This window comes from Rissa tridactyla, chromosome 1, assembly GCF_028500815.1.
Source record: "Rissa tridactyla isolate bRisTri1 chromosome 1, bRisTri1.patW.cur.20221130, whole genome shotgun sequence".
In the NCBI taxonomy this organism is placed as follows: domain Eukaryota; kingdom Metazoa; phylum Chordata; class Aves; order Charadriiformes; family Laridae; genus Rissa; species Rissa tridactyla.
This window is the reverse complement of record NC_071466.1, coordinates 175,541,518-175,554,467: the sequence shown is the minus strand read 5'-3', so window position 1 is coordinate 175,554,467 and position 12,950 is coordinate 175,541,518. Positions and strand designations below refer to the sequence as shown.

The 12,950-nt window shown below is 35.7% G+C and overlaps 1 protein-coding gene across 1 annotated transcript in view; it reads left to right on the top strand.

Annotated features, from left to right (window-relative positions):
- Positions 1-12,950, top strand: part of OTOGL (otogelin like) — an 89,724-nt gene extending 76,774 nt beyond the window's left edge. Inside the window, exons 49-55 of the mRNA XM_054188395.1 lie at positions 724-787; positions 1,767-1,945; positions 2,306-2,410; positions 3,214-3,333; positions 5,321-5,366; positions 9,444-9,523; positions 12,036-12,950. Coding sequence (XP_054044370.1) covers positions 724-787; positions 1,767-1,945; positions 2,306-2,410; positions 3,214-3,333; positions 5,321-5,366; positions 9,444-9,523; positions 12,036-12,236 — 795 coding nt within the window. The 3' untranslated portion in view covers positions 12,237-12,950. The remainder of the gene's footprint in view (positions 1-723; positions 788-1,766; positions 1,946-2,305; positions 2,411-3,213; positions 3,334-5,320; positions 5,367-9,443; positions 9,524-12,035) is intronic.

Here is a 12,950-nt window from a genome sequence, read left to right as displayed (position 1 = left end):
GAAATAATATGCTGGGAAGTTTTTCCACGTAAATCATTCCTATTTTTTTTAATAATTAATAAGGGATGAACATTGTGATCATATGTATCATCTTGGGAAATGTGTTATTTTGTTAATCATTTATGCTTTTAATGAAAATGATTTAACGTTCTTGAATTCAGCTGATATGGGAAGTCAGAAATATTTTGCTCCTCACATACTTTCTCGTAATAGGGATTGTGATCTCGAAAATAATTATGAATGAATGTTCAAACTCCCATTATTAGCACTGTGACGGGGACACTTTCCCTATCAAATGCCTGTAGCTTGTCCTTCTCTTCCCCTTATGTGAAGACTGCGTAATGTGAAGTCTAAACAGGAGCTGCAAATTTGAATAGTTTTCACCTATCTTTTCGAAGAAAATTCATAGAAGGCAGGCTTTTGCTAATATATTTATTATTGAAATAACTTTGTATCTCAGGAAAAAATGCTGTTTAGCCACTCTGGTGTTCATATGCATTCCTAGAGAAAATGAAGTGCTTTCCTCCTGTTTAAAGAGATAAATACATTTACTAACTCTGAATGTGCTACTGTTTCTTGTGTACATTGCAAATTTTCTCATTTATGAAAACAGGGATGGAAGTGATGAAAGTGATATTTTACATTTTTAGAGAAAAACTATCTGTTTAGCACTACATATAATTGCACATGACTTTGAAAACTCTTTTCTCTTTTTCTACTAAGGGAGAAGTTAAAAAAATAGATAGTAGCATTTCCAGCGCTTGTGGATGCACTCACTACATTTGTGGTAACTTTCTCATATTCCTATCTGTTTTTTTTTTTAAAAGTTTATATTAAAAAGGGCATGCAAAGAAAGCAGAAATAGGCCTATAATAACCTTCTCAAATGTAAAGACTCTTTTATCTTGATTTTATGGGTGTCTACCTAGTGATGCAATTATGCTCTCTTACTTGAATATAATGCTTTCTCTACTAACCCATTCATTTTGTGGCTGTTCCAGCGGGGGCTGTAGGAGTGTTGTAGAACTGCCCGTGCTTTCAGAGTCAGGTATGGTCTCTCTGGTGAGAGGCAGATAGGAAGCAGGTTGAGAACCTTTGCTGAGTGTGAGCAGGGCGACTGCTCCTACTTCACTGTCAAGCACAAACGAGCTGACATCTCACACCAGAGCAACAGACCTGTCCAGCCAGCATGAGGGTAGGTGCCCAGCCTTAAGATCAGACCCTGCTCCTTTCCCTCACTCAGTCACCCCACGTAGACCGAATTTCAGCTGTACTGTGCATGGAGGTGCTTGAGGTATGCTGCAATCCTGATTGCAGCCTGCAGCCCAGGCTAAACTGCCCCCGGGAGCAAAGTACACACTTACAGCGCGGCTTGAGCATATTACTGTCCCACAGGTCATTGTAAACATACTGGTTTAGTTGACAGAAAGGCTACACGTTGTGATGTGCAGAGTAATTCAGATAGTGTACTTAGAACAATGTTGAATATTAGAACTCTTTAAAAAAATAAGAACAACAGTTTTTTGGGGTTTTTTTGCTTCCATAGTAGGAACATTGTCATGTTTAGGTAGTTTAGAATTTTGTAGCTGAATTATACCTTACCCCCTCCTTGTTTGGCAATTAAACCCACAGACCAATCAGGTCTGAAAGTTAGAAAACTTTTGCAGAGCATAGGACTTTGCCCTATTTTTGTCTTCAGTGATTCTGTTAATATGCTTGATGATTTTCTTTTTCCCCTCTGGTAACATCTATTTCTTTTGGTGTTAGAGAAGGATGATGTGTGTATCTTCCAAGAGGTGACAGTACTGAATCCTGGGCAGTCAGTGATTCAGTACTTGGATGGAGACCTTTGTTACACTGTACAGTGTTTACAAGAAAAAGATCAGAACACAGGATACAATGCCATGAATTTTACAATGGTGAACTGTTCCCAGCAATGTGAAGCTGTGAGTATTTTTAAAATACAGGAATGATGCAATTCATGAGCACAACTACACAATTAGGATAGAAGTCAAAGAGAAGACTTTTGCTAGTCCTGTTTGCTCAGCAAGAACTCGAGGACTTAACAGTGATGAACTTAACAGTTATCTTGTGTATCTTGTGTCTCCACGATTATTTTGAGAGGCAATTTCTAGTAGCATACATAAACATATCCATCCATCCATCCATCCATCCACCCATATATTGTTTCTCTTGGTATTTTTACTTTCAGAAATCAATGAATTTTCATATACTGTACGTTTACAAGAAACTTGTGTTTTTTTCTTTTCTTTTTTTTTTTTTTTTTTGCTTTCCTTTCTTTCCAGCATCAAATATATATGCCTTCCTCTAGTCACCATACTTGTTGTGGTACCTGTCAAAACATGTCCTGCTCTTTTCATACTGAGAATGGAACACTACTTGTGTATGAGGTAAGTTTCTCTGGACAGCAATAGAAAATAACTCTAATGATGGGATAAGCAGGTGTCTGACAGTCACTTCTTAGTTAACTCATGCTGTGAGTCTTGCTTCACACCTCCTTACTGTACTTAGGGACTATTTATGGTATATGATAGGAAAAAAGCGTGTTTATTTGAAGACCTGCCATTTCACACAAAGTGAATACCTTATTTCATTTTATTGGTTGTAAGATTTTCTACATAGATATGCGAATGTCATCATTTACATCTAACTGCAGGGTAGGGATCAAATTGTAACTCCAAGTCATACACTGTGATTTAGATGAGTTGGGCTCTTCTGAGTCCACATCAGGACTCCTATGTGCTCCTCTTCCCAGGGCCACTCTTCTCCCCAGCCTGGCTTCTACAGAAGGCAAGCGTGCAAACTGAAGCACTGGGGTTCAGGATCCTGATGGTGCTTTCCAGCATCCACATACAAGGAAATTTAGATGTGGCCATGACTTAGTTCATGCTTCCCATCATTCTGGAGCAAAAGAAACTATTGGACTTTTTTCCTGGTGCAGAGCCCTTTCATTCTGCTCTAGGCCACCACACTGAGCCCCATGCTGGAGAGCAGAGCCATGGCTGCAGGGAGGAGCAACCACTTGTAGTTACAGGATGATCTTTCCCTTTGCTGCCTATGGGTGGTTTGCCACAAACTTGCAATTCCAGTAGGTACTACAGCATGAGGGCACCACTTTTACAGGCATTTGGCATTGGAGATAAAGCTGAAATGTTTTGTCTTTCCCGACAATGATTTTGTTTTATATATTCAGGAAGGAAGCACCTGGAGCTCCAACTGCACCAACTACAAATGTGCAAAGACTGCTGCGGGGGCCATCATACTGGGATCAAGTGTTGTCTGCCCCCCTTTTAATGACACTGAATGTACAAAGGTTTGTACTTTGGGTGAGGTAAGTGACAATAACTGATCTGGAGTTTGGCTTATACTTGACAACGCATGCATACCTCATGCACTTCCTTTAAACTCAAAAGTGGTAAGTAAAAACATGTAAGTAAGTGAGCAACTTACAGTCTTGCTTCCTATGTTCCTGTTTGCTTTTTGACTGACTAAATATTTGTGAGGAGTATGAAAGTTTGTTTTGTTTTGGGTCTTAATGATGACTGCGCTTAAATTATTGTGGAATTGGAGACCCACTTGACATACCACTGTACAAAGTGCTAGTCACTAGGTCTTACTTTAGTTTGGAATAACACTTTGACAAGTTTGTAGTACACATACACTAAATAAATTAGATCAAGCAATTCAGAAATGCCGCATATAAAAGTGGGCTATATTAAAAATTCCTTAAGCTGTGCAAAGATAAGAAAGATGACAGAGTATATATATACTTTATTATATCTTAAATTAAACTTTGTATAACATAACAAAAATTACCTGTTATACATGAAAAGATATCTATCTACATCATATCAAAACTGTAAATTTGGCATATCCATATAAAGTGTTTTGAAGTATGTGAATGCTTCAAGTACATTACATATTTGTTTACAATTTTAACTTCTAATTTAATACTTCTCTAGCTTTATAATACTTCTTATAATTCTAGTTCTTGCATTTGCAGTACACCATATATTTAATATAAGATACAAATAATAATAAAATAAATATACATGTAGATAGGGTAAGTACCATTGCTGCCTTGACTACAATTTATATGCTATAAATTCAGTACAAGTCCTACTTATCTGTTGCATTTGTTAAGAAAGTCCTTATTTCTTCCAACCCTGAAGAAGGCACTCTATCTAAAATTAATGCCTGTTCTACTTTGACTTTATGCTCAAGTTTCTTCCTTGGAACCCCTTTGTCACCATCTATTAGGATCCTTCCTTAGTAATAACGGTTAAGATTTTAAAGAACAGAGCCCTAACATTAACTGCCTCACTCAGTCTGACCTGTTTTTCAGAGATGCTGAGCATAGACTTGAGCCAGTAGCCAAGGAGAAAGCTCTTCTGACAGGCAGCTCAGGATAATTTAGGAATATGGATTTAAGAGGCTGAGTTTAAGTGCTCATTTAAGAAGATCTTGAACAACTTATTCAGTAATTTTTTTCTGTAATGAGATAAAAAAAATGCATGCTAGCATGAAAAGATAGAAGTTTAAAATTACTTTTGTCAGTTGTTATCATAAGAGTGCTTTTTACGTTCAGTTGTCTGCTTGATAGGCAGTTCTGGGCTAAGCACTAAAATTGTGGGCATTTGTTTCTAGCTTGCACCCATTCTGACAGATTCCGACAACCTCTTTGCCTCTCTCTTCCTTTCATGCTCTCTTCTGATTTCAAAAGGGTATTTTCTTCACTTTGATATATTTTTACTTTCTAGCTAACAAGAAACTTTATAAGAAAACAATAACAGACTATAATTGTTTTAGAAAAAGAATTGAGCACAAAAATGGTTCTGAAATTCTGCAGTTAATGTTCTCCTTCAAAAGTGTGTACACACACATATATATTTTAATCTTGTAAAGAACTACTTATTAGGTATTAATTTTCTCCTTGGCATATGATCAGTATAAATCCTTTTACATCAGCAGCAAAGCTGCATACATGAATTTTTTAAACTATCCTAATAAATCTCAGTGGTGGGGAAATAGATGGTAGTGGATGCTCATAGAAACTAAGTGGCTTATTCAAAGGAGACCAGCTCAGACGAGATAAGCAGTGACGAGTTCATTTTCAATGTTAAAGTCTGTAAAGCATTTGTGAACCAAACTTTCAGCTGACGCATATCTATATTCTCTTGATTTCAGTAATACTATCTTTTATTAGTTGAGCATCTTTAAAACATGTAATGTCTTGAGATAGAGTTGACTTTTGCATTGGGCACAGTCTTTTTTGATATATTTTCCTTTTATTTTCCTAGAATGGAGGAATTGTGCAGATGTATAATGATGGCTGCTGCAAGACCTGTAAGTGATAAAGGCTGCAATATGTGCTAGTTTGGCTTTGGTTTTGCAGGGCTGTGTTTTTTAACCTCAGTTGCTGGGACATAAAGAAGGAAAAAGCATGCAATCCCCCCACAAATCACATGAAATCGTTGTAGTTACCTAACTACTCCTATTAAAAGGTCTTGCTTCATTTGGCTGCTGACTTGGTGGTTTTTAACATTGTTGTTCTGGAGTATAACCAAATCTCTCCAAATATAACCTGTGGAAGATGAAAAGTTCTCTCAATTAAAATAACGGAAACATTCTCTTTATTGCTAAGCTGACTCTAAAATATCACCTACATAATTTTCACCATAAAAGATAACCATTTCCTCCCCTAAAATGATTCCTAATTCCATGATGTTTTGAAATACGTCTCCAAACCTATTAATTTGTTCTGTATCAGTAGTATTTATTTTCCAGGGCCAAAATACTAGAACAATATATTTTTAAAATCCCAAATGAGGAGAAGTTATTGTAATACTGATGTTGCAACCCTTAGATAAAATTGACATGTTAATATCTGTGAATACTTTCACATTTTCTGAGTGTGTAACTTTAAAATATGATGAATTGTGATGCAAGCTTATATAAAGGTTTCATAAGTTACGTGATTTTAAAAGTGGATTGAGAACAAACTGATTCTTCTCTGTAGTTTTGACTAGGAAAGATTTTAGTATCAAGGTATATAATTATGTATACATAAAAATAAAACACTCTTGTGTAAATCTAATTGCGTAGAGCAAGAACATGTTGAATGCCACAGAAAATCCTCCCCCCTCTTTTTTGACCTTTTTTGTGTTCAACATTAGCATTAAAATACTGAAGTAAATTAGTCTTTGGAACTTTTTTAGACAAACCATTACTTAATAATATTGAATAGGAAGTCATAGATTTATAACCATATATTGCACAGTTTATTAAATAAAATTCAGAAGTGCAATGTATTGTAAATAATTTGGCAACATAAGGGAAAATATTAATATTTATCAAATACAGAAAAATACTCAGGTTTCTAAGTTATGCAAAGCTTTGAAAGTGAACTTCAAGTATTGTTCTATCATATCCAAAACACAGAAAATAAAAGCTATTTTAATGCAACAGAGTACTTTTTAAAAAAATTAGAATCAGCTGAGAACCGGCAAAGTAACACACCAGAATTGTGCTAAAATCTCATTAATAATATTCTTTCTCTAATGAGATAAGCTATCTTGACAAATATTTAACTAAATCCCCCCAGATCAGGTTGGCTTTATTTAGAAAATTAGTCTAAAGAATGAATGGCTACTGGTTTTCTGTTGACCAAGTTATATAATTTTGGCCATATTCTGTGGCCTCAGGAAAGGCATTGTTATACTTCAGAAATACTTGCTGAGGTGGCTGCTAAAAAACCAGATATAATTAATACAATTATATGCTATTTTATGTTTATTTTGTTTTATTTTTAACTCAAAGCATGTGCCCTGTGGTGACGCAGTTAAAAACAGTACTTATACATAGAGCTTGCAACACCTTGGGGTTTTAATGGGAACAAATAATCCTTCTGGAAGAGCTTGATTCAATGCATGCAAAGTAAGCGCATATATTTAATTCTTACCTTGCCATAGAGACTCTCATTGCAAAAGTTTGGTTTACAAGGAAGCATCGTTCCAGTTTTGTGATAACCGGGAGAGTAATAAAGTTTAGGCCATCTTTAGTGAGACCTGAAGCAGCTGCAGAGTTTCTAAATTTGGAAGACTAACAGGAAAGCTCATCATCTTTTGTTAAAAAAAAATAAATAATTGCAGTTGGCAGTGTAAGAATTAATGAAATGTCATTTATATAAAAATGTTTTTATTTCATGAGAAACTTACATTCCCAATGATTCTGCCAGGTTCTGGATTGGGTCTATTACCCTTTGCCATTAGTCCAGTAGTGCCTACTGGTACTATTAATTGTGAACCAGGTATTATTTTTAATAATGTATTTTCTTTTTTTAATAATAGTGTAAGCACTGCTTGATACATGCGTTTAGCTATCATCACCGTTAAATGTTACCATGCAGTTAACGGTACTGGGCCTGATACTGAGAGATGCTGATCCCCTGTTGGCCTCCCAGAGAGTGGTTTTCTAAAGCCTGGTTAGGTTCACTGCTCAGCACCTGTCAGAATTAGGTTCATCCATTTATGGTAGATACTGCTGATGGTTCTTCCTCCTCTTCAATTTTGAAATCGGTTTTAATACATGAATTTAATGTTACTTTATGAAGTGCCATCATCCTGAATACTGTTACCAAGAGATTCTAAATCTGATCGCAGGTCTCTGAATTTAATGATTGAACTGTTTGTGCCTTAAAATAGAGCAAGAGTGTGCATTACTGCCTGGTCTCACCTTTGCAGTTATGGATTTATGCTGTATTTCTTCTTTGTCACAAATAACATGTTTTACAAAGTTATGAAAATGTTGGGGAACATACAATTACTATCCTGCATTAATAAATGCTCTTTACACCAGAAACTACAGAACGTTACAGAACTGTTGCATGATCATAATTCTTTGCTTTTAGGGATAGGTAAGTCTCTGAAACTCCTTACTCAAATAAGGAGTGAATAAAAAAAGCATACCTGATACTGATTACAGATCTTCTTCACAGTTGAAGGTGGGAGAGAGAAAAGTATAGCAGCAGAGTTTCCATTAGTCATCAGCACCTTATACTCTGCAATGTCATGTATTGCTCTATATGACTTGTAGAAGTACAAAGATTGCATTGTCTACACACTGGCAAGAGCTTTCTGATGGAAATATCACAGGGCTTCTTTTTCTTAAGTGTTGCTGAGGGAGGAAAACCAGGATGCTGTAGACTATCAACTTTGATTGTACAGTGATCTGCTGGTTCAATAAGAGAATCTCGCTTGATCCTTCCAAGCGCAGATTAAAATTTAGCTGTACTGTGAAGCCAGCCTAATTTTTAGATACCCACTGGAGCTATGACTACAGAATATCTTGATTACTCAAGTAGAGCTCATTAATCTTATAAAATTGCTCACAAGCTTCTGGGGGACAGAAAATTTGTTCTTTTTGTGTACACCCAACCATGATGGCATGTGCTGAAGAGGGAGAAACTCTGCTGAATAGTGCTTATCGTTTTATATGCTGGATGTCCAGAATGGTTGCGTAGCAAAACTAATGTGATTTTGATGGGTAGTGAAATAGAAGATCTAAATAACTGTTGTTACACAGATAGTAATAACAAACAGTCTGATATGGACTGCTGCATGAAAGATTGTACGTTTAATTGTTTCAGTATTATATTATGATTTTTATTATTTTAAAAATGGCTTTACACTGTAGACCTTTGTTTGTAAAATAAAAGAAAAAAACTATCAATATCTCCCAAAATGTACTTAAAAATGTAGTATTTCCATAATCCTAGATCCATACGCTGAGTGCTACCTGCTTCGGTTCTGGTGGTAAAAATTGCAACACATTTAGCAAATACATGAATCCCTCTCTTTCAAAGCTTCATTGAGGGATGTCTTTCTCAAAAATATATTGAAACTATATAGTTCTGTTTAAATTTTAAACATTCAAAATAACATCAATGTTATTATCACATTCACAGTTTTACCTTCTCAAATGTTAAGTCCTGAAAATTTTCTAAAATGCAGAATCAAAATCTTATTTACACTCAATATTCCTATTAAAACAGAATTAATTCTAATACTATTCAAATCCACTTGAGACATCTTTTTTCTAATTGCTTATATTTGTCTTGCCATATCTGTAATTAAAAATTATATTAATATTTTAATATTTATGAAATATATATAGCTTAATAGGACACTTAATGCCTCATATGTGCCAACTATAAAATCAATAATACTGTACAGGAAGTATTTATTAATATATGAGGTATTTTTTTCTAAAAAATTATTTAATTATGGAAGTAATAGTTGCAGTGTGTACATTAATGAAGCTAAAGTATAATTATTAAAATTATTTTAATAGTTTCACTTTTTTCATAGCAAATAAAGTACAAAAAATGGATTGATTCAGTATGCATTTTCTGTATTTTATCAGGCAAAAAGGAAGAAAGGATTTGCCAGAAAATGACAATCAGGACAACCATAAGAAAAAATGACTGTATAAGTCAAAGTCCGGTAAGCATAAAAGACATGTGTTTCCTGCTAGGCCTACGGCATACCATATCAAGTATTAAGAAGTGGCTTATAGCTATCACCAAGCAACAAAAAAATGCTGCTATCTTCTCCAAAGCAGGCCTTTGACCCTAGGAATGTTATCCTACTCGTAAATGGAGTAAAATTAGCTGTTCCGAATGGCTGAAAGACTGAGCCCTCCTACCTGGAAAAACATCTGGCTTCAGATGAAAAGTACACAGCATAATTGCGTGTAACTAACAAAGGCACTGAACTCTTCACCATGAAATAACATCCCACTCTAAAAGAGGAGTAGAAATGCTTCCACTTAGGATGTGATGGAAACACTGCTACATTCCTCTTTGAAGACCTTTACTCTCTGGGTGTCTTCTCCTCCACATAGCATGTGTCTCCATATCATAAATTCATGATCCCATTTATTTATGGGTCTGCTTAAGACATCTTATTTCTCAGCTTTGGTGTAGCCCCATCTATAAAATGCAAGACATATGTGAGCAGCAAATGTGCTTCTCCCGTTGCACTTAAAGGAGAAGCAATCGATGCGATATCTCGAGACTTCCAAAAGGCCTCTGGTAAGATTCTGTTGAAGAACTTAACAATCATAAAGAAAGAGGCAGAATATCATCACAGACTGAAAGCTGAGCAGGTTAATTTCCATCCTATTTATTTAGTTTTAGAAGAAGGGTTGGTAATGAGGGAGTATAAATATGTAGATGAAATTACAGTTATTTGTAATAGTTAAGAGGAGAGAAGACTGTGGAGAGCCTCACAGATACTTCAACAACCTATGGTAAGGGACAGCAATATAAGAAAATAGACATGGTATTGACTAAAGCAAAGAATATTAAAAATAAAGATTTACTCAAGCTTCATAGGTTTTCAAGGTAGCTGAAAAGGACCTTGCCCTTGCATCCAGTTCTGTGAAAACCTCTGATAAATGTTCTGCTGCAGACGGAAAGGATAACTAAGAATTATGACATTTAGGGAATAGGATAGGGAGTGGAAACAAACTCGTTCTAGTGCCTCTTACGAGCCAATGGTGCAGTACTATTGAGGTGCTCTGTGCAGTTATGGTCCCTCTACATTGCTGCAGAACTGGAGAGGGTTCAGAGACGAGCAATGAGAATGTTGGCCAGGTCAGTCTATGAATGGCACAACAAATGATGCCTTCATTATATGACTTGCTATTGTAGATTCTTTATCTTTCCTTCCCCCTCTACCCACCTTCCAAGAAGACCTACCCCTATCCCATCTCCAGCTGTATTACAACTCCCTTTCCCCAAGTATTTTGCTGTTCCCCATTTCCCTGATGGCTGCCCACCCTTCCCACTGTCCAGATTCCCTTACGCTTCACCCAGAAGCACCTCCAGATTTTCATGTCCTCAAGATCTCTCTTCATATCCTTAGCTCCACTTCCTTTGCCCTCCAGCTCCCCCGTTGCAAAACCCGTGGCACTCTGTTTCAATCACGTGATTTTGGCCCATCAAATAGCGCCATCTCCTATGGCCGGTTTGGAACTACAAAAGCGTTCTTTGGCCAGATTAATGCTGTCAAACTTTGGATAGGGCTGAGTATGATTACATTTAATTAGTTAATAACTGAGAGTATTAGTGCTTAGGATAAGGTCTTTTTTTTCCTCTGTCAAATTTCAGGAAAGCTGTAAGAGTAACCTTTTGGTCTAATTTGTTTGGATATGGCCCGTTTGTTCACAAGTCGTTTGGAAGGGATCAAGGCCTCTTTCATACGCCTCACTTGCATAAGAAACAGATTTAAAACTATCAGAAAAAGACCTAGATCTAGCATGGCCGTTCTCAATTTCACAGCATATCGACTCTGCTTAAAAAGTATCAGTTTCTTTTCTGTCAGAGTATCAGGTAACAAGACTCTTCACGTAATGTATTAGTGAAAGCTCAGTTCTGCTGAGTCTAGAGCACAAATAATCTTATGGCCAGTCTCTGCCCTTGCTGGTTTGTTTCTGCATCTAATTTTTGGATATACTTGTTACGGTGATAACCCAGCTAATATTGGTGTGCCCTTAGTCACAAGCAGTATGAATAAAAACGGGCAAAGCTTTTGCACGGGTATGCTTTTCCTCTTGAACCTTCAAGGAAGAGGATAGATTTTCCTTTGTTTTGCTTAGAAGAATTTACCTTTTCAGCAATGAACATGAAAAGAACATGAATTTATCTGTGCTGTTTTGAAGTTAGTAATTTGTAAACTAGGCGTTCAATTCTGGTATCCGCAGCACAACATTTTGCTCAGGGTTAAGGCAGAATACATGATTAAACAACAAAATAAAAGTTTAATTAAAAAAAATTATTAAAAATGTGTTTACACTTAGAATGAATGAAATTTACAAGATAAAACAATTTTTAAGACAGGGGTCCTTCCTTTTCAAATGCGAAAATGGGTTTTACTCACAACGAGGTTTGAAATGTAGTATGTTCATAACATAATCTGACATCTCTAACTTCAGTTATTCTTTTATTCATAGATAAATGTGGCTTCTTGTGATGGAAAATGCCCGTCTGCAACAATTTTCAATGTCAATATTGATAGCCATTTAAGATTCTGTAAATGTTGTCGAGAAAATGGAACGCGTAACCTGACTGTGCCACTACACTGCTCAGGAAATGGCACTGAAATTATGTACGTCATTCAAGAGCCTATAGACTGCTCATGCCAATGGAACTGAACATGACTGTGGACGCGATTTAATGTGAAGAATTAAAATGAGTTTCCTTTTACCAGACTCCCTTTTTTGACCTTGGATGGCTATAGTACTCTGCAGGGAAAAAAATTAAAAATTAAAATGTCCTCAATTATGCTTTATAATGTAAATTTTCACAAATTTAGTAAAGATTATGTTGTTTGTTGTTCTTCAAAGTTTTTTTTTAAATATTGGCATGTATAGAAAGAAAAATATAAATCCTTTTGAACAAGGTATAATTTAGCCATCATTTATTTCTACTCATTGGCTTTCTGGTTAACGTCTGTGTTTCCAGTGTTTTAAAATTTTGCATTGTGGCTTCCGATCAAAGTTCAGCATTTCTCAGTTGTTCTTTTCCTTTTACTTGGAAACTTCCAGTTAAGAACCATCACCGGTCTCATGTTTAAATGGGAAAGAAGCATATTAGGGTTTTGAGAATGACTGAATTAATTTATTAAACAAAGAGTGGGTTCAACTGAAACATTTTTTATCTTTAGTCCTTTAAGCTGTTGTCAATGAAGAGACTCTGAATACACTGTAAGTCACAGAAATACCACAACTGTGGTCTGTATCTCCAGACCATATAGTAGAATCATAATAATGTCTTTAAACCTTTGACGTTTATTTAATTTTGTTATATATTATAAATATGAAGCATGACTAGGCAAAGGTTGAAGAGTTCAAGCTTTTGTGCCTTTA